Genomic DNA, 22,751 nt, shown 5'->3' with positions numbered 1-22,751 from the left:
TTAAAATTGGACATCTGTAGAGCTTAGCTTGATTAATTGTCAGCATACACACATGTATAGAAAAGCATCAGCATCAGTTGTGCAAACATTTGTGCAGCTTTTGTTGTTGTCTATTGTTACCGTTGTTGTTGTTATTGTTGTTGTTGTTTCGACTATGTTGACTAATTAACGCAGCATTTTCAGGCATTTCCTCTCCTTTAACATTTGGCCGCCTAGAGTTCTTCTTCTTTTCTGCGGCTATCGTGTGTGCGTGTGGATGAGATACTGCCACAGATACAGATACTTTCAGTCATAGTTACAGTTACCTAATGTATCTTGTCACAGTTTCGACGTTTAAATTAACAACAACAGCTACAGCTATAGCTACAATGGCCAAAAGACGCAGCCGCAGCGACAACGTGACAAATTTAATTAATCATTTCCCCCCGCAACACAGAAACAAAACGCCAAAAATGTTGCGCGACGTCGTCGTCGTCGTCGTCATCGCCTTTTCTCCAGTCAAAAACAAAAGTTATGCGCCACAATTTTGTTGCGAGTGTGTGTGTGTGTGTGTGTGGCATACTTTTGTGCCTGTCATGTTCCTTGGGGCATGTACTCGCATTAGAAAACCAGAAGACGGCTGCTTCGACATGACGGCCACGGAAGTGACAGGCTGTGAGACAAAAGTGACAAAATAGGCAGCACGGCAGCTCAGCTCAGCTCAGCACACAGCAAACTCTGCCACCGCCATCGCCACCGCCACTTCAGCGTATCAGCATCTTAGCTCGGCTTCAACTCGGTGGCATGCAAAGAGGCAACGCGCAACACATGTGCCACATCAAAATACTTTAAACAAATCGAAGTGTCGACGCAATGGAGATGCGCCCGAAAATAAAAAAAATCAAAAAAAAAACTGTTACTTGTAACGAGTCATTGCGATCGCATCTTTGGCATTTGTACATTTTGAGCAACAAGCTTTTTATAACGAACCAAATTTGAAAAGTTCACTGTTAAGAAGTCACTGTTTTTATTTCTTTTGAAACAGTCGCTTGTATCTTATCACACTTTAAAAGATCGCTGTTCACAAGTCACTGTTTGGTTTTTTTAATATTTAAAAAGATTTTATTTCTATTCAAACCGTCACTTGTAACGAGTCACTTCATTGTGATCACAACTTTAGCATGAATCTTGAGCAACAAGCTTTTCATAACGAATCACACCTTAAAAGATCGCTGTTCACAAGTTTTTTGTTTCTTAATATTTAAAGATTTAATTTTTTTTCCAACAGTCACTTGTAACGAGTCATTGCATTGCGATCACAACTTTGGCACAATCCTCGAGCAAATGTCAGAAATCAGCATTTTATTACGAATCCAAATTTAAAAGTTCGCTATTCTTTTTATTTGCATGTTATATTTATTTTTAAAGCATTTCCTTAAACAAAACAAAAACTAAAACAGCAACAATTTATTTTATATTTTTTCTTTTTATATTATTATTAATAATATATTTATACTATTATGTATTATAACTCGGTGTTCGCGTAAATTACTTTTTCAGGTATAACGATTATTAAATGAGTGAATATTTTAGCATACATTTTAGAAAGAGTACAAAAACATTTAAATTGAATTGAAAAATAGATTAATGATGAGCTCCTTTCGAGAGCTATGCTGTAAATGTTCCAGTCACACTTACACTTTTTAATTCAATCTTCAAAAAGTTAAAAAAGCGATTTTTTCAAGCTTAGCTAAAGGAAATAGAAAACAAATTGTCTGATCTGCTTAACTCTGGAATATAGATATTAAATGTATATGATAAAAATTTAATTTTTATTTATGTGTTCTTGTTAATATTAATCTAAAAAATTAAACTATAATTTGTACGCACCAAATTATAAAATCGTTAAAAAAAATACACTTTTAATCTACTTCAAATGTTTTTCCTATATACTTACAGAAATTAAAAGACAATTACAAAAATGTAATATATAATTGAATATTATATATTATATTATTATTAGTTCCTAACTAAGAAAAGACTTATAGTCATAAGTATATCGGAATCGAAATATCACTTGAAAAGTTGTCAAAGTAATCAAGTGAATCTGTTGTCACCGTTTTTTGCTCATCTCCATAGAAGTGTGTTCCATGCATGCGTGTGTGTGTGTGTGTGTGTGTGTGTGTGAGTGTGCCTATGTGTGCGTCTGTGTGTGACAGCTGCGCAAAAAAGTTGGCCGTGTTGCCTTGTTAGAGGAAATCATCAAATGACACAAACAATTATTTAACTTTCGCTAGGCAGCGCCGTGCGTGAGCTTGTGACGTCAGAATACACGCCCATGACAGCTGCGTTATGTGTATGTGTATGTGTTTTATATGTGTGTGTGTGTGTTCCATTTTGCGTGCATTTTAACGCTTCAACAAAAGTTTCAAGTTGGCCAAACACAACAACGCAGCAGAAGCAGCGGCAGCAACAATTGCTCCTTTTGTGTGGCTGCCGTTGCTTCTTTTTCCCCATTGCTGTTGGTCAGCACTCACGCCCCACCCCGCACCGCCCCGCCCCGCTCTCGTATATTATTTTTAACTTTGACATATGTTGGCTTTTGCCGAGGACATCGACTCATCATCATTCCCCTAGAACATCATTCGCAGGCCAAGCATTCAGTCATCCTCCTCCCTCAAGCGAAAAAAACAAAAAGCAAAAAATGTTAAAGTTACAGCGAATGTAACAGAAAAACTTTTCAAAAACTTGACAAAATGCCGCTACAACGTCAACGGAGTGCATGTGAGTGTGGATGAGTGTATGAGTGTGTGTGTGTGTGTGTGTGTGTGTGTGTGTGTATTGGTTGATCAGAATTCACAGTAAGTGACTGACAGAAAAGACATCAGCATAGAAATTCACATACTGAAAAGTTGACAATGTGCTCGTTGGAATCGTTGGAGTGGGAATCCATCACATCATCTGCACGAACTTCATTTGACCCATCGTCGCCCCTTTAATAGGGAGGCGTTCCTTTGGGACACGCCCATTTTAGACACGCTCGCATTAGGATTTGACTAAAGAAGGTTTTCCCATGGCTTTAATAACTTCGTTGTGAGTACAAATTGATGCATGTCAGTATTCTAAAAATAAAGAATTATGTACATTGAATTTAAATTTGTATTTACAATACAAATTATAATAATAGCCAGAAGTAAAGTGTGAAAATTGTTAGTAACGAAAAGTAAAGTAAAGTAAAGAATTGTTGCTGTATGCAGCAAATTTAGAAATTAATGCAGAAAACGAAAAGAATTGAATTTAAATGGTTGAAAAAGTATATGTAATAAAATGTATAAAATAAATTGAATTAAAGTGGTAAGAAAATATATAAAGCGGTTTTCAAAAATATTCACTAAATATATAAAATCAATACCAATTGGAAAAAAATACAAGTAATGAAGTCGAGCACACTCGACTGTGAGATACCCACGACAATAATAACAAACAATTTACAATAAATAATACTGTTTTGCAGAATTATTTTACAAATATACCAAATACTACAAAATTCTAAAATGTACCGAAAACTATTTTTGGTATTTCGATATACTATTACGTTCGAATTATACAATAGACTTTACAATATAACATATACTTTTAAATATACCAAAATATATATGTGTATATATATCAAAAGATAGCATCGACTATAAAATATACCACATTGTCAACAAAATACAAATAATAATAAAACTATTATCAAGTGTTAAAAGTGGAAGAAATATTATATATAGCATAACAACTTTAAAATGATAATAATTGAAAGAAATTGATAAAGAAAAACAAGCTAGAATGCAAAAGCTGAGTGTGATCGATTGTAAGATATCCGATAAAATATTATTTTTGCAGTACTATTTTAGAAATTCACTAAATTAAAATACCGAAAAATATTGAAATATAACGAAAACAATAAATGATACATCAATATATATTAATGTTTAAAAATATACCATAGACTTTAAAATATACCACATTGTCAAGTGTTGTAAGCGGTAGAAATATTATATCTAGCATAACAACATTAAAATGATGACAATTGGAAGAAATCAATATAATTGTAACAGAAAAAAAAAGGTTGAAGTAATATCAAGTATAATTCAGTATAAAGATAAAACCCTAAAATATTCAAACACAAACTAAAACAAAATAACAAAAATGGAGAAACCGATAGTGGTAATATATTCAGTATAAAGGGAACAAACAAAAATATACAACAAATATTCAAACATCAACTAAACCAATAGCTAAAACCAAAAGACAAAAGGCACAAACTTATTCTAATAAGCGAATACAAAACTAGTAGCTCGGAATGTAATAAATGTTGGCTAGTTGCAGATAGTTTCCTGTTTCCTGTCATTAAACAGGCACGAATGCGATGCAATGCGTTGTGAGTTTGAGTTTGAGTTTGTTGCCCCATTTCTGAAGCTGATGAGCAGCGGCCCGACTGACTCTTTAGTCAGTCTGGGATCGTTTGGCTAAAGCGAAAACCTCAACTGACCCCAAAGACAGACAAAACAAATGAGTTGCTGTTGCCGTTGCTGTTGCCGCAGCCGTTGGCGTTGCTCGTTTGGCTTTTGCCTCATTTTGGAGGCCAACACTCGATTGTCATTGTTCTTGTACTTGTTGTCGTCGTCATGTCTCCTGAGTGTACTCATAATGCTGATGTTGTTGTTGTTCGGTTTATTTGCAGGCTCCTTCATATTCCTAACCATTGAGAACGAGGACTCGGCATTGCTGCATCAACAGCACACGCTGGCATCCACAAAGCGCAACAGCAATGGCATCTATCAGCAGCAACAAAGGTCGCCGGCACAACATCAGCAACAGCAGCAGCAGCAGCAACACCAGCACCAACCACAACATCATCAACATGGACAACAACACACAGCAGACAACGATACGGTGGCCGCTGCTGTTGCTGCCCAGGGTCAGGATTTGGCACATGGCAGCAATGGCCCCATCTATGGGCCATCGAATGACTTTGTTTATGGCATAGATGAGACAGATCTTGAGGGAGCGGGTGGGCAACCGCAGTACGCGCTATCGCCGGACACTTATGATGTACGACAGCGGACAATTGAGAATATCTGGGACATAACCGTATCCCTCAATATACTCTACAAGGAGAACTGGACAAAGTAAGTAGATGCGAAGCACTTTGCACACATTTCTTCACTCACTTACTTACTCGCTCATTCGTTCGTTCGCTGTACAGATTAGCCGCTCTTGAAATTGCCAAGTTTCAAGACCAATTAATCAAGAGACTGAACGAGGATGTTATGCTGCAATTATCACACGACGATGTCGCTGGCGGCCATGCCGGACCCAACTCAGCAGCACCAGGCTCATCATCATCATCATCCTCATCGTCGTCGTCGTCGTCGTCGTCGTCGGGTAACAATCCAGCCACGGAAGCTGTGCTGCTGCACACAAACTATCATCATCATCGCCTGGCCGGAGGCGGAGTGGGAGGCCCGCCACATGAGTGGAATTTCGCTAAAGCGTTTTTGTATTCGCTGACCGTTTTGACCACAATTGGTAAGTGCCCCCTGACCACTTGCCACACAACTTGCCCCACGGACACATATACCAAAAATGCAAAAAAACAAAAAACACACTCTCAGTGACAGATAGAGACAAACAGATAGAGAGCGAAAGGGAGGGAGAGAGAGAGAGAGAGAGAGAGAGGAAGGCAGCGAGTGCTATTTGCGATTGCGAGTACACTCATGCTAGCATTGTGCTGTGGGCCATAAATTTTATGTTCCACCAACGGAAATTTGTTTTACTTGAATGGCGAACTCGTTGCCAGAGCGCATGCCAAGGCACAGCCAACTATACTATACTGTACTGTACTGTGGTGACCCCTTCACCTTTTGACATCGAGCCGTAACCACAAAGCCAGCTGGCTGCCTGGCACCTCACTTAATGATCGATGAGCAGACATAATCAAGTGCAGTACAGCACAGCACAGCAAAGCACAACATAGCATAGCATAGTGGAGTGGAGTGGAGTGCGCACTCAAGTCCATCGATATTCATGTTGAATTAACTAATGAAATGGCAAAGCGAGAAGCCATGAAGTGATGCTGAGGTAGAAGCACAAGTAGCACACAACTCCCAAAGAATAAAAGATGTAACGAGTAGGCCACAACGAGAACGCGGCGAGTAGATATATCTAGAATAGCTCAAGCAAGTAAGCACAGCAAATCGTCACAATAATTAGTTAGTCACAACGAGTTGTCATAGCGAGTAACAAAGCTGCAGTGAGTATCTACAACGAGACGATGGAATTGTTAAAGCAAATAAGCACAGTGAGCAGCTTGTTTGCCTAAATGCAACGAGAATCCACAACTATAATAGAAGCTAGCTAATGCTAGTATTTTTAGGGATTAACTGCGTCGAGTATATTTATTTTGAAGCTACGTTACGAGAAGATACACCGAATAGCTAAAGTTGTTAGGCAACTGCTTCGAATAAATATGACAAGTTGTCACCACGAGTAACTACAACCAACATTTGCAGCGAGTAAAATATAAATATAATAACAAAAGTCAGTACAACACTTAGCAGAAATGCTACTAGCAGAAAGTGAATATAAATAGTAATTATTGTGAGTATACAGTCAATATAATTATCGAGTATTACATACAAATAAATGGCAACATTTAGCCGCAGCGAGTGGATACCGCGAGTAGCTAATGTCAATGTTTGCAGCTAGAAACTTAGTCAAAAGATTATAACGAGTATTGGCAACACCAATAAACGGAGCCAAATATTGGCAGCGAGTATCTACAACGAGTAGTAACAACTAGAAACGGAAACAAATTAATCTTATCATCCACAGATCAAAACAAAAAATCTCCGCAATATAAAAAAACAAGTTTTAAAACTGTTAAAGATTTTAAATACTATAGTAACAAGTTTCAAAACTAATTAATTTAATTGCTTCACTTGGCGAGTAACTTTAACATGAAATTTATGAGCTTGTGCAAAAGAGTAAGTTTGTCGATTGACAGCTAATCGATAGAGTTGTGTTAGTGAATAAGCTTAATAAACTAAAAATAAAGGACAATAATTAGATACAGCGACTCAATTCAGCGGGTAGCTAAAGCCAAGTACATCAAGTAGGGACCACCAATAACCATAACGAATAAGCGAAACAGTTAGCGAGTATCCACAACGAGTAGTAACAACTAGAAGCGGATAAAGTTTATCTTATCTTCCAAGAAAGTTTTGAAACTTATGCTAAATAGTAATGAATAAAATACAAAGTTTGTAAACTAATTAATTGAATTGCTTCACTTGGCGAGTAACTTTAACTAGAAACATAAAATTTATGAGTAACAAAGGAGTAACTTTGTCAATTGATAGCTAAACGATAGAGTTGTGTTAGTGAATAAGTTGAATAAAATAATCGATTAATTCGTTATTCAAGCAACTTTAACTAGTTGCTTAACTAGTTCAAATAGCGAGCGAATAGCAACGAGTAGCGTTTGCTTTATTACCTCTGTATTTTATGACGAGTAGTTTTAACAAATAAACACAACCAAATGTTGGTAGCGACTCGCTACTAGCGAGTATCCACAACGAGTAGTAACAACTAGAAGCGGGACAGAGTTTAGCTTATCTTCCACAAATCGCAATGTGAAGAAGAAAGTTTTGAAACTTATGCCAAATAGTAATGAATAAAATAAAAAGTTTGTAAACTAATTAATTGAATTGCCTCACTTGGCGAGTAACTTTAACTAGAAACATAAAGTTTATGAACCTGTGCAAAAGAGTAACTTTGTCGATTGACAGCTAATCGATAGAGTTGTGTTAGTGAATAAGTTGAATAAAATAATCGATTAATTCGTTATTCAAGAAACTTTAACTAGTTCAACTAGCAAGTGAATAGCAACGAGTAGCGTTTTCTTTATTATCGCAGCAACTCTGTATTTTATGCGATTGAGCTGCATCGTTGAGTTTTCGAGCAATTTCGAGCAATAGTAATAGCCAATTGAATAGAGCGACGTGTGAGTGTTGTGTCCATTCGCAATGCATTCGAATGTCAATCGCTGCAAAGATTCGATAACCGTAAAAATGGTTTCTATTTTTTGTTTGTGTTGTTTTTTATCGTCTCGCATCTCGACAATTTGGATGAATCTTGTTAGATGTACGTGGCTTATCGGGATGATGCTCATCTGTCATTTGTGTGCTCATGTGAGAAGAATATCTTTCAATTGCCAGTGTGTCACAAACACACACACACACACACACACGCACCTCAATTTAAAATTATATATACGAGAGAGAGAGAGAGAGAGAGAGTGAGTGAAGAAAAGTAGGAGAACATTTAAGCTGCCTTCGAGTTTTGCAGTTGTCTGAATTCCCAGGCTCTGTCAAGTGCTAGCGTGTGCGTTTTTTTTTTCTCTTTTGTCTTTCTTGTTGTTGCTCTTGGTAATTTCAGAGGTTCAGCCACAAAAAACAAGCCGAAAGTCAAATATTGATAGAGCAAAACAACAAACGAAGCTATTTGCTTAGCCCTCCGCCCCATCTCGGAATGCCCAAGCATATAGACACGACTTTCCACTTGTGAAAATGCTATAAAATAAAATTTGCAAAAATTTTCTGCTGATCTTGGCAGTTTATGCAAAAGGCCGGCAAGTAAATACGTCCCAAAATACGTTACCCCCGCTGTCCGTTACCCCTCTACTCCGACGTCCTATGTCAGCTTAAAGCAAAGCCAATCGTAGACCCAAAAAAAAAAGACAGAGAAAGAGAGAGAGAGAGAGAAAAAACTGCCCAAAATGCTGCATAAAATGCTCAACATTTTGACACAAGGAGAAGGAGGAGAAGGGTGGAGTGAGGGAGGTTGGCGGGAATTGTCAGTTTGCAATTGCGTTAGTCAGCAGGCTTGCTGTTGGGACATTTGTATTAACATGACTTCCTGCCTTGCCTTGCTAGCTGGCCGGGCTTATTATTATTATTATTATTGTTTTGTGGCTTTCAATGGCTAGTTGTGGGATGTGGAGAGGGACGCGGGAACGGGGGCGGAGAGACGGAGACCATTGTTCTTGGACGAACGCCTACAAAAACCGTGCAAGGCACCCAACAATATGATTATTATTATTGGCCAGCCTCCGACTAAGCCACTAGCAAACACACACACACACACACACACATACACTCGCTCGCAATGTGTGTGTCTATTGCTTGGCTATGATTGTCTTGGGCATAAATGGGAATTTATAGGCGGTTTGCTGCCTCAGTTTTTTTGCTTCAACAGCCTCCGACTCCGTTTCCGACACAAATAAATAGCCAAGGCATCCAGGGGCAATCCCTGGACAGCAATAAGACAAGTAATTTAGTTGCAAAATAATTTTAAATTTCATTTTCCATTTTCACAGCAACTCACTATCATCAATTGCACATCTTGGGAGAGTCCTCTCTCTCTCTCTCTCTCTCCGTCTCTCTTTCTCTAGTATATAAGAGAGACTGGTTACTCAGCTATTCCTGGCGTTGCCCTTTTATGCGCTGCCATTTTGTGCTTTATGGTTGTCGTGTGGAAAAGCCACACACACACATACACACACACATCGATGCATAACCAAACAGCATTCGATATCAGCATATTATGCTCCACTTTGGGGCTACAGCTTCAGCTTCTGCTGGCTCTGACTTTTATGAACACAGCAGCACAGACGTAACATACAATTGTATAAACTAAGCGCTTAAGTTGCGAATTCGAATCCGATGCGAATGCGAATATTTATGCAGTCAATAGACAAATCGATTGGCCCCGTTAATGCGATAGGTTTGTTCGAAAGTCAAATTGTGACTGCTAAGTGGATCACTTAAATCATTTCTGTATTTATTTTATGAGCAGTTAACTTATAGAATCAAATTGAAAAGGAATTCGATATCTTTTAAAGTAAAGTTTGTACACTTTTTATTTATTTTATTATTACACAGGAAGAAAAAATGTGCAAAAGTCAAGAATAAAATCTTGAATCAAAATTGTATGATGTCAAGACTGAACTAAGTAGGTTTATTCTTAAATCAAGATAGAAATTATGCAAAAACAATGAAAAATCTCAAAATTGAACCAAGGCAAATTCTTTAATCAAGATCAAAAAATCTTAAATTTATATTGCTTAAAATAAAACATCAAAATACGTTACGTGTTTTTATACCCGCTACCCATAGGGTAGAAGGGTATTATAACTTTGTGCCGGCAGGAAATGTATGTAACAGGTAGAAGGAGGCATCTCCGACCCTATAAAGTATATATATTCTTGATCAGCGTCAACAGCCGAGACGATATAGCCATGTCCGTCTGTCCGTCCGTCCGTCTGTCCGTCTGTCCGTATGAACACCTAGATCTCAGAGACTATAAAAGATAGAGCTATAATTTTTTTTCGACAGCATTTGTTATGTTTGCACGCAGATCAAGTTTGCTTCAAATTTTTGCCACGCCCACTTCCGCCCCTGCAAATACATACATATACAGTAATAACTATAGTAGTTATGATCCCTGAAAATTTGGTTGCGATCAGATACAAATTTTGGAAGTTATTAAAGAAATACTTTTCTATGGGCAAAATCGCCTACTTACTAGGGGTCTGAGTTGCTTTGGCTGACAATCTGGTACATTGTGCCGTCTATGTTATATTTTGAATGGTGTACTATATCGATATACCAAATATACCATTTGGTATTTTTTATAGTATTTTGCAGTATATTTGGTATATTTTGAGAATAATACCGCAAAATATATTGCTTTTATTCAAAATGGGTAGCGGGTATCTCACAGTCGAGTACACTCGACTGTAGCTTTCTTACTTGTTTGTTATACATATATTATGTTTACACATTTGTGTATGTTCTCTACGTTGTCTCCATGAAATATATAAAACAGACAGAACGAACCTATATAATATATACATTATTGATCAGCGTGAACAGCCGAAACGACATATATAGATATAAGATTTATTTCAAATTTGTGAAACCCCCACTTTCGCCCCCCCAACTCAATAAAAATGGAATAACTTACGTAATTTTTAAACTAATTTACTCGAATTTTGGTTCACACATTAATAGCTATATTTTTTATGATTTCTGAAAATTTTGTTGCGATCAGATTAAACATTTTGAAGTTATTTAAGAAATACTTTTTTATGGAAAGAAACGTCTACTTACTAGGAGTCTTAGTTGCTTTGGCTGAAAATTTTGTATATTTTTTACTAGGTGCCATATTTTGAATGTATGTAATACTTTATCAATATACAAAATATAGCATTTGGTACATTTTTTTGTATTTTTGGTATATTTTAAGAATAATTCCACATGTTTTTCTATTATTCACAATGGGTAGCGGATATCTCAAAATCGAGCACACTCAACTGTTGCTTTGTTACTTGGATAACATTATAATATAATTTTAATTGCCAAATAGAATTTATATATTTTGTAGGACACAAAGCGATGAAAGAAAGGGAAAAACAAAATTATATCATTTAATTAATAGTTCATATGAATTCAATAAATTCTTTCATACAATCAAATACATAACATAGCCTACATAAATACATACATATGTGTAAATGTTTTCTATATTTTCTAATAAGTTTTGAATTCAATTCTACAATGTATTCAAATGGCTTTCCGAAAATAATTTATTATCAAAGTTAAAACGGAAAACTTATTGAGAATATACACGATCTGTTCATCTATATGAATACTATATACATATTCAAACAAGTTTTCATAATACTTCAGTAGATTTATTTGAAAATAAAGAATACAAAATATATTCAATTTATTGTAAATAACTGTTCCATTTTAATGTCGATTCATTAATGTAAGTGAATTTCACGCATTATCGCTTGCCAATTTGTAGATGTTAACAAGTAAAAAAGCTGTCAGATACCCGCTTTCCGAAATAATATACTGAGGAAATACAAAAATATACCAAAGACTATATTTAGTATATCGATATTAGCAAAAACAGTGCGGTATTATTCCAAGAAATATACCAAAGACTACGTTTGGTATATTAAAATACTATTACGTTCAAAATATACCATATATTACAGCATTTTCAAAAAGTCTTAAAACACTTAACATATAAAAAATGTTTGCTTCAATTCCACATTCACTAAATGTTTCAATTAATCAATATTTTATACAGCTTCGAAATGCTATTAAACTTAGTTGTTTCGTTCGGAAATAAATTTATATAATATATGTATATTCAAAAATGTATAGATATTCACTTAAATTTAAAGAGCTGCTGTAACTCCAATAATGTTTAAAGATAGTTATTACCTTGAAGTGCTCTGTTTTAATGTGTTGGCAACTGAATTGGTATTAAAGTGATTGAATTATAGTTGATATTTGTGGCCATTTTATAGACGTACGTGTCTGCTTTAAACGATGTTATTACTGCACTTGGCAACACTTGCAGAACACCCCGCATCCCGCATCCCTCGCCTTCGCCCTCGTCCTCGTCCTCGCAGCTCAATCAGCGTCTATTAGCTGAATTCTCCCATCAAATGCGAAAACAACCCGCTGTGTGTGGGTGTGTGCGTGTGTGTGTGTGTGTGGGTCTAAATATTGAAATCTTTCAATATCTTTCAATAAAATATGTAGATGCCTCAATCCCTGACACGCCCCCGCCCCCTCTCAAGCGTCAGCAAATTGACAGCGCACCAGCTGAGTTTTACAGCCCCAGCTTGAGATTTAGCTTTGGCTTTGGCTTTTGCTCTGCTTTGCTATGCGTTGCTTTCGGCTTCGGCTTCGGTTTCGGGTCAATGCCAATATTATTAGCCTCGGCAAGTGAATGTACACATGGCACAGCACCTACATACGAATACACGCACAAACACAAACAAACACACACACCCTCACACACACACACACACACACACGGAAATTTACAATGGAACTGTCGTCTGCTTTGTGACACTTTGACGTTTCGCTTTGGTTAAACAGTTCTTCTTCTTGTTTTTTGGGGGAGGATTTCATTTAAATTTGCTGTCAACGCAATTACATGCTTGCCAATTGACTATGCGTGTATTTGCTGGTATATATATGTATGTGTGTGCTTTTTGTGCATGTGTGTGTACAATGTTAGCCTAACGCCAAAGTCGTCCTCTTCACTGAGCTGTTGTCAGTTTATTTCTTTTTTTGTGGCTGCTATTTTAATTGGTTGTCCGCTGACACTTACGTGGTCAATCAATCTGTCAATCAGAGCATCAATCACTTAGCTTGTTACCTTCAAACAATCAATTAATCAATTGCGTCAATTGTGAACTATGTTTTATTTGCATTTACTTAAAGCATTTATCAATCAGTTCATCAATCATGTCAGCAAAGACTCAATGGTCAACGTAATCTATCTCATTTAGTTTATCAATCAGTTCATGAATCCCATATTGCCTTAAATACTTTCTTTCATTTAACATATCTATTTATCAGTTCGTCAATCGTACTATCAATCATTTGTCAACTATATTTTACTTAACTCTTCTATAAATTAGTGCCTCAATCTGTTTATCAATCATACTGCTTCATATGTTATTTTCATTATTATTATTAAGCTTATCAATCATTTCCGCAGTAGTACTAGCTTATTTTCAACTATATCAGTAGCAAGGTAGTTTGTCAATCAGTTCATCAATCATACTTTTGCTTCACTTCATTAATCATACTATCCATCAGTTGTGGACTGTGTTCTACTATCATTTACTTATCTTATCAACTAGTCTATCAATCGCTCATCAAACATACTCTGCTTTATACTATGTTTTCAATCTTCTTTATCAATTTCCAGTCAATCAATTAATTAACGGTCATCAATCATACTCTGCATCGAATGATTTCTGTTGTGTAACTTATCTATCAAACAATTTGTCAATTATTTACGAAAGAGTACAAGATTTGAGTCAATTTAGTGCAGTATCAGTATTAAATTTATTCATCAATCAGTTCCTCAATCATATTAGCTCCAGTCCAAGTGCACTCAGCTAGTTATCAAGAATTATTTACTTTCATTTACTTAACTCATCTATTAATTAGTTTATCAATCAGTCAATCAATTATACAATGTTTTCTATTATAAAGTTTCTCAATCAAGCAGTCATACTAGCACATAGTGAATAGTTACTTTGTCAATCAATCACCAAAAATGTTGTACTCTTTTTTCCTGAACCCATCAAGTTTATCAATCTGGTCATAAATCAAAGTAGCCACTGTATTTTACTTTCCTTTATCACATTCCAGTCATTCACTTAACTCATCTATTAATTAGTTTATCAATCAGTCAATCAATTATATTATACAATGTTTTCTATTATAAAGTTTCTCAATCAAGCAGTCATACTAGCACATAGTAAATAGTTACTTTGTCAATCAATCTCCAAAAATGTTGAATTTTTTTTTCCTGAACCCACCAAGCTTATCAATCTGGTCATCAATCAAAGTAGCAACTGTATTTTACTTTCCTTAACGTAACCCAAATACGTTTTACTTTAGTTTACTTAACCAATCATCTATCAATCAAGTTTATCAGTCAGTCGACTTTCATATTCAGCAATTTATTATCAAGCTGCACCCGAATGTAAGCAACATTTGCTGTGTGTTGTTTGCTGTTTACCAATTCGTTCACTTGCTCTACTTCGGCATGCAAGGCAAAAACAGAGGAAGAGGAAAAACAGAAATGGAAATACTACCAATGTGCATACGTGGCTGTCATGGCTATAAACCTCGAGCAGTGCCACGCCCAGTGCGGCCAGAGTTGCCCCCGAGGCTGTGGCACGGCTGCGGGCATAAAAATACATCAAGCGCCAACAATAAAATTAAGAAATTTTCAATTTATGCATGAGACACCTGACGATGACGATGACGACGTCTGGCGTCTGTTTTTCCCTTCCCCCATAACGGTATTATGTGCGTGCTGTGCCACGCCCACTACACACACACACACACACACAGGCACACGCACACGCAATAAAGGTACACATTTAACAAGAGCCGTGTGTGGTCTACCTTCGAGTGCTTGTTAGGAATTTTTATTACCTCGGCCGCTTAATTATTTCGCTGCCAATATGTTTGCGGCCGTAAAGCAACAGATGAGACGGATACGAAGGACACAGGTGTGGAGTCCTATCCATAGTTAGTGATGTGGCAGACACACGGATTATCTGCAAGCAATTTTCATTCATAAAAGATTCATCACAAATCGCCGATTCCTACTAAAGCTCACTTATCTCTACCAATCATATTCAGAGTCTTTCTTTCTCTCCTTTTTTGTTCTCCTTTGTCTCTCTCTCTCTCTCTCTCTCTCCCTCTTTGTCTCTGTCTCGCTCTCTTTACTACCCATCTTATTTATAATTTCTAATTACCTATCCCCCTTATTCCTTGACATCTTTGTTGCTGTTATTTCCTTGCTTCTATTTCACCTTTACCACTTTAGCTTTTTTCTTTACTTCTACATTTTCATCATTTGGTTTTCTCTTAACTTCGCTTTCCCTTTTTTTGTTGTAACATCTTTTCCTCAACTTTTTGCTTGCAATTTTCTAAATTGTTCCTCAAAATCAACTTATTCTCATTTTATCTGTAATTTAATTAATTTATTCTTTCAAAATTAAAGTATATCGGAGTTTCTCCTTATCATTTATATTTTATATAACCTTCATATTTTTGCTTCTGCTCTTTCGTGCCAGTGTTAACTTCTATAACCATTTTGCATTTATCGGGTGATCTTCCTTATTGTTATCCTTTTCCTTACATTACTTCTCTAATGCGCTCTCTCTCTCTCTCTTCCTCCCTACCAATTGCTGACTTCTTTTACCCTTTCTTTAATGCTCTTTCGATATTGTGAACCGCTCTTGTCCACCCATTGACACTTTTTCCATCATTTGTTAACTTTACTTACTCGCTACAAGTTTTTTTATCCTTCAATGTTAACTTCCGATATTACAACTTTTCTTTTGTAGAAATCTCAAAAGTTACATTTACCATTTTTTCTTTCTCTTTTATTTCTCTCTCTTTCGCTCGCTCTCTGTCTCTCTTCTTTTTCTTCTTCTAACTTCTCTAATGACTTTCCCTGTTGTTCACTTCTATATTATTTTCCATTTTCATTACTCTCCCGACTGTTAACTTTTTATTGATCTCCCTGACAACTTCTTCAAAGTTTGTCTTCTCTGATGTTTTGCAAACTTCTCTAATTCTTTATCTCTCAATTGCTAACTTCTCCATCATTTCCTAATTTAGCTACTGATTATAACTTCCCTTTACTAATCAGTTTTCTACCCACTGTTACTTAACTTCTCTGATGCTCTCCCGATCTTTCGTAGAATTCTCTAAAGTTATTGTTACCCATTACTTCTTCTGTAAAGATTTCTTGCTCACTCTCTCTCTATTTCTACCTCCCTCTCTATCACTCTCTATAACTTCTCTAATGTTCTTTCTTTATTGTAACCTTTTGAATTTTCTTCCCACCAAATACTAAATTAACTAACGTTTGTCTTCTGAAATGCTCCCCGGACTTTTGCAAACTCTAATGCTCGCACGATCTTATCAAACTTCTTTAAAGGCTTCGCCAACATTTGTTAGCTTCTCTAAGTTTCTTTCTACCCATAATGAACTTCACTATTCTATTCCTTTTACCAATTGTTAACTGATGTACCATCTATTGTTTTCCTTTCCCTATTTTAAACGACTACAACAATTTTAAGCTTCTCTAATGATCGCTCGATCATTATCATTAACTTCTCTAATTTTTTTCCTATCCTATCGGCTTTCCGATTACTAAATTCGCTAACATATGAAGTTCTCTTAAACTTTCCCGAACATTATTAAACTTATCTAAGTCCTTCTCTAACACTTGTTAGCTTCTCTAAGTCTCTTTCTACCCATAGTTAACTTTCCCTTACCAATTGCAAACTTCTCTACCATCTGTGAAGTTCTCTTATGATCGTCGGATCACTATCAAACTTCTCTAAATCCTTCTCCAACACTTGTTAGCTTCTCTAAGTCTCTTTCTACCCATAGTTAACTTTCCCTTACCAATTGCAAACTTCTCTACCATCTGTGAAGTTCTCTAATGATCGTCGGATCACTATCAAACTTCTCTACGTCCTTCTCTAACACTTGTTAGCTCCTCTAAGCCTTTTTCTACCCATAGTTAACTTTCCCTTACCAATTGCAAACTTCTCTACCATCTGTGAAGTTCTCTAATGATCGTCGGATCATTATCAAACTTCTCCAATACCTTCTCTAATACTTGTTATCTTGTCTAAGTCTCTTTCTACCCATAGTTCACTTTCCCTTACCAATTGCTAATTTCTCTACAATCTGTGAAGTTCTCTAAAGCTTTCCCGAACATTATCAACTTCTCTAAGTCCTTCTCCAACACTTGTTAGCTTCTCTAAGTCTCTCTCTACCCATAGTAAACTTCCCCTTACCAATTGCAAACTTCTCTAACATTTGTAAACTTCTCTAATGGTCTCTTTCAGGTTACGGGAACATTGCACCTCGCACAGCCCTCGGTCGGATTGTGACAGTTGCGTACGCATTCTTCGGAATTCCGCTGACGCTCGTCTATCTGAGCAGCACCGGGAGCATCCTGGCGCGGGTGGCACGAGAGGTCTTCTCCAAGGCGCTGTGCTGCTGCCTGTGCTCGAACTGCGGTTACTGTTGCTACGATGAGAAGCGCATGGCGGAGAAGGAGCGACGCATGAAGCGCAAGCGACAGCAGGAGGAGCTCCGCAAGCAGCAGGCGGTGATGCAGGAGCCATACTACGTTCGGGATGTTTACCATGCCACGCCCGAGAAGCAACCGGGTGGCGGCGGCGGTGGTGGGACGTCGGTGGGTGTGCCGGGAGGGGGCAGCAATGCAACGCCCACGGGCATGGGAATGCCGTCGGGTCCGCCGCCAGGTGGCGCTTCGGGCGCTGACATTGATTCGTTGAGTGCGAGCGAATCGCGAGGTTCGATGCATGGCCTGAGTATTTTGGCACCGATTTTGCTCTGCTTCTCCATGATGATCATCTACATTGTGTTTGGCGCCGCGGTTCTGTATCGCTTGGAGAATTGGCCGATCATCGATGGGATCTACTTTTGCTTCATGAGCCTGTCGACGATTGGCTTCGGCGACATGTTGCCGGGACTGCGACGTGAATCGAATGCCACCACTTGGTTTTGCTCCGTTTACATCATGTCGGGCATGACGCTGACGGCCATGTGCTTCAATGTCATCCACGAGGAGATCGTGCATCGCATTCGCATTGTTGTCGAGTTCAAGAAGACGGGCGCAGCGAATGGCAGCGGCGGTGCTTCGGGTTCCATGATGGATCTGGCGCACGAGGAGGGCAATCAGTATTATGTGCCCGCCTCTTGACACTATGAGAAGCGTGGACATCTCTATCAGCGCAATCCCACCGAAGAGACACTGGTGACAGGTGGGTAGATCACTCTTGAGAACCTCCGGAGGGAAGATTCTAGTTTTACTTGTGGTCAGCAAAGATGTCCTAAGAGCAATCTGAAGATGTCAAGTGATTTTTTAGGGGACTCAACTTAGAGTATGCTCGCTAAGAGTTCCTGAAAAGGCCCCTTTAGTAACTTAATCAACACTCTTCAAAGTACTTAGCGGAGACTTTATAAGCCCAAGATAGTTTAGAAGAATTTAACCAACCCATTTTAAAGCCACAGACCAAGAGTTCCCTAGGTGTTCCTACACGTTCCTAGGGCACTCTAGATTTTTGTTATGGCCCCAAAAGCCTTTAGAGGTTTTAAAAGATCCCTAGAAAATCCTATACTATTTTAATCAAGACTCCTAAAAGTAATTTGCGGACACTTTGTGCTCATAATGTGACCCCAAAATTCCTTAGAGGAACTTAACAAACCCATTTTAAAATTGATAGCTAATGAGCTCCCTAGGAGTATCCTGGAGCAGTCTAGATTTTCGAAATGACGCCAAAATTCTAAAGAGGTTGTACAAGATTCCTGGAAAAGATTATACTAACTTAGTCAAGACTCTTAAAAGTAATTAGCGGACACTTTATGTTCCTAACGTGACCCCAAGATTCTTTAAAGGAACATAGCAATCCCATTTTTAATCGACGGGGTCTCTTAGTTCCAAAAGTATCTGAGATAGCCCAAAAACTTCCTAGAAGGTTTTATAATATCTCTAGAGAACCTTATATATTAAACCTTATCAACATTGGATGTTTCGAAAGATAGTAAATAACAAAAAATGTTTCTTGAAATACCGAAATCCTTTACAGTATTTACAAGCTTTGCAGAAAGCCTTATAGAAAATTATTCCCATTAAGAATCTAGAAATCTCAAGTTAATAGACAATATTAAAAATCTCCTAAGGCTAAGGGAGCCCTTAAACACCCTTATAAACTACCCTAGCACCTTAAGGAATCCCGTTGAAACCTAAAACTAATTGCTTCCGTCTTCTGCAGATACGCCCACTTCGCTGGTGCTGAAGGATTATGTAAACCATGAGCTGGTGCCCATACTAACCATGGATCCGAATGCACGTCTAGCTCCCGTCTACACGCCCGCAGCGACAGCAAATCCCGCAGATTCGCAGCAGCTGAGCAGTCCGCTGCTCGAAGGACTCAGCACAACGCCAACACAATCTCAGGCCAAGGGCGGCGGCGGAGTTTATACGTTGACCGAAGAGACGGAGCTGGAGCTGCAGGCGGTGCACACCGCAGAGACGCAGGTGGAACGCGTCTAGATACAGTATTAAGCAGAGTAGTATTAGGCTTAGTCCTTAGTCCTTAGACAAGTGTTTTTTTTTCCAGAACGCAAAGCAAAAACCTTAGCATAAGTTTGACTATCATTGTATATATACTCTATATAGTATAAAGATCTAAAAGAAATCATTATATATAATACAAACTAGATAAAAAGAGATAGAGAGAGATGGCGAATGGTAGAGAGCGCAAAAGTGAAAGAGATAGCGTTAACGTTAGAGCAAGAGCGGAATACATTTCCATAGACATTAAGCACAACAACTAAAACATTATTAAAAATCTAGTCAATGTAGTGGAACACAACACACGCACACACATAACAAACGAAACAGAGAAATAATATAAATGATTAAGCATAAACTAAACTGTTATACTAAGTATATATAGAGTAAGTTTATGCATCGTTTATGCCATGAACTTTAGTTCTCAAGCAGCTGTACATTTTTCGCTTCGTTAAGTTGGCTGCGCCTGAAACCCTTAAATTTCCCTTGAAACGTTTCTGCTAAAGATTGCAAAGAATAAAGGCCAAATCTGTTGGATTTAACTGTTATACAAAATAAAGAGACCAAATGTTCTATTGCATGGTGATGATCAAATGAAATTTCATATAATTCGCGCTAATTTCTGTATAACATTCAAGTGGAAATGGTTAAAACAAAAAAACAAACGAAACGTTTATGCCATGAATTTTCATGAACAGCTTGTACAAAGCGCACATTCATGATAACGGTAATACACACATCAATATTTGTCCTGCGAACTCAAAACTGAATGAATATAAAAAAAAAAAGAAAACACAAAAAACCAAGAAAGCGTTAAGTAAGCTCTTGCACTAAGTGTATAAAGTAAGCCTAAGCTAAAAGTTTAACATTTATTTCACGCTAAGCAGCTGTATATTTCTGCTTCTTATCTGCTGTGAAGTTCACACGTTTCTCACACTTCACACTTGAGTTCATGGAGCTCGAGCAACTTTTCGAATACCTTCGCCTTGTCGCAAAACATTTTCTGTAAACTCCGCAAGCAAGTTAATCCAAAACGAAAAAGAAAGCAAACAAAAATACTCATTCATTAATTAAATAAGTGCATACACAGAAATTATAATAGCGAATCGAGCCCAGCCATAACTACAAGAGTCAAACAATTTACATATGCGAACGGCATTGTTTTCAAAATCGCCAATTTATGTTGCATACTTTGCGGTGCAGTGAGAAATCGGTTGCATCTCAAAAGTATGCTATGCTTTTTTGAAAACAGTGCTGTGTTATGCCCCTAGAGCATCCGACATTTTATACGTAAATCCAGCTTACATAGTCAATGTATTGTACTAATAATATTAAATGAGAAAAACAAAATAAAAAATAGAAAATATACATAAAAACACATATGCTACTTACATATATATACATACATATATGTATATTTAATATAAATATAGATAATTGTTGTTTTTTTTTTGGTATTGTAATTGTACAACTAAACGGTAAACAAATACGCATATTATCAATGAATTTGAATTCATACAATTTAAATAACGTTTAATATCGAATAAAAGTCGAAAACCAAAAGAAAAAAAAACCGAAAACCAAACCGAAACAAGCAAATCAAATGCAAAACTTTGTAAATTGAATGCATGTTTAAATGTACCCAACTTGTAAGTATATTTACGACAAGCAGCGAGAGAAATACATAAATAAAATTTAAATAAGTAAAGATGTTAAAAAAAAATAAAGAATTTCGAAAATTTCAATTTTTAGTGGCGCCATCTATTACCTGCTCGCAGCACTACGGATATACGCCATCTAGCGGAATTTGGTAGCATTCAACACACCACTCAAAACGGACAAGTTGGCATCTCTGGTTGTAGCGCGCATTTTCAAAAGCTGCTGTTTGCTCAACAACATCACCATGCACATTGAGGGGCAGTGTGCATTTGTTGTTAACGCCATTTAGCAACAATTATGTAGCTAAAAGCTTTTGCACTCCAGTTCCCAAAACGAAATCGCTGTCAGCCGCCAACCGTCACACGCCCGCCCGCCCCATTCTATTTGTTAATAACAATTTAACCTTCAGCAAATTATCATAAGTATGCGAGTGCTCGCGATTTGTTTATTCGAAATCGATTTTGGTTTCGTTTTCTATACGAGATTTGTTTTTGTATGATAAGCAAATGAAAAATTGACTGTTGCACACATACATATGTATGTATGTACATACATATGTACATTGATAATTTCATATGCAAATGCCAGAAGCAACGAAAAAAAAGGTTTCCATTGCATTCATTATGATTTTCCTTGCCGTTGTTTACATTAACCTAACCCCAAATAAAAAAAAAAACAAAAAATTACACGCAGTAAGAGAAAGCGAGAGATAAGATTGAGTGATGGTAAGAATTGCGTGACTATCGTGACTCAACAATCATCGCAATGCAGCGTCCTGCACGTGAGCACGCAAGCACGTGTGTCTGAACTGAGCTCCTCGCTAAAGCAGTGTGGAAATTTCGGCAGCGTGATGCTCAAGTTGTTTATTTTATTTATTAAAAGTGCTGCTTTAAAGTTGATAGCCTTACAAATAAACAAAAAATTTACATAATTACACACAAACATACACAGACTTACATACATATGTATGTATGTATGTGTGTACATTTGATTATGTACGCATTATAAACTAGTCTGCAAAAACAAAAACAAAGCAGATCACACTGTTGAATTTCTACGCATGTGTGTGTGTGTGCGTGTGCGTGTAGTATATTTTCTGACTGCTTGTTCTTACACAACAACGCACAGTCTGACCTCTCTCTCCCACCCCCAGACAATGCCTACCCCCTTGTGATCGAACTAGCGGTGTATGTGTAAAGAATTTGTGTGCGTGTGCGTGCGTGCTCCCGTGTTTGTATGTGTGTGTAAGTGCGCTCTCTACGCATGCGAAATGCGCACTTATTGAGGCAACACGTCGCCATAAACAATACCAA

General features: G+C 37.3%; 2 protein-coding genes across 5 annotated transcripts in view; both read left to right on the top strand.

The window, feature by feature from the left end:
* The window catches only part of LOC132796270 (uncharacterized), a 144,791-nt gene extending 125,183 nt beyond the window's left edge, over positions 1-19,608 (top strand). For 3 of the 4 annotated variants that reach the window (XM_060807375.1, XM_060807374.1, XM_060807376.1), the window contains 4 exons: positions 4,709-5,156; positions 5,234-5,556; positions 17,522-18,466; positions 19,478-19,608. In XM_060807375.1, the coding sequence (XP_060663358.1) occupies positions 4,709-5,156; positions 5,234-5,556; positions 17,522-18,405 (1,655 nt within the window). In that variant the 3' untranslated portion in view covers positions 18,406-18,466; positions 19,478-19,608. Of the gene's footprint in view, positions 1-4,286; positions 4,406-4,708; positions 5,157-5,233; positions 5,557-17,521; positions 18,467-19,477 lie in introns of those variants that run through there. The other variant, XM_060807377.1, reaches the window with a different exon arrangement.
* Positions 18,932-19,758, top strand: LOC132795386 (uncharacterized). Its single transcript, XM_060806068.1, has 2 exons — positions 18,932-19,049; positions 19,478-19,758. Exons 1-2 carry the CDS (start codon positions 18,932-18,934, stop codon positions 19,756-19,758), a joined length of 399 nt encoding a protein of 132 aa, XP_060662051.1.
* Positions 19,759-22,751: the final 2,993 nt, after the last annotated feature.

This window comes from Drosophila nasuta, chromosome X (genome assembly GCF_023558535.2).
Source record: "Drosophila nasuta strain 15112-1781.00 chromosome X, ASM2355853v1, whole genome shotgun sequence".
NCBI classification, from domain to species: Eukaryota; Metazoa; Arthropoda; class Insecta; order Diptera; family Drosophilidae; genus Drosophila; species Drosophila nasuta.
The sequence above is the reverse complement of the archived record's forward strand: the minus strand, read 5'-3'. Positions and strand labels throughout refer to the sequence as shown.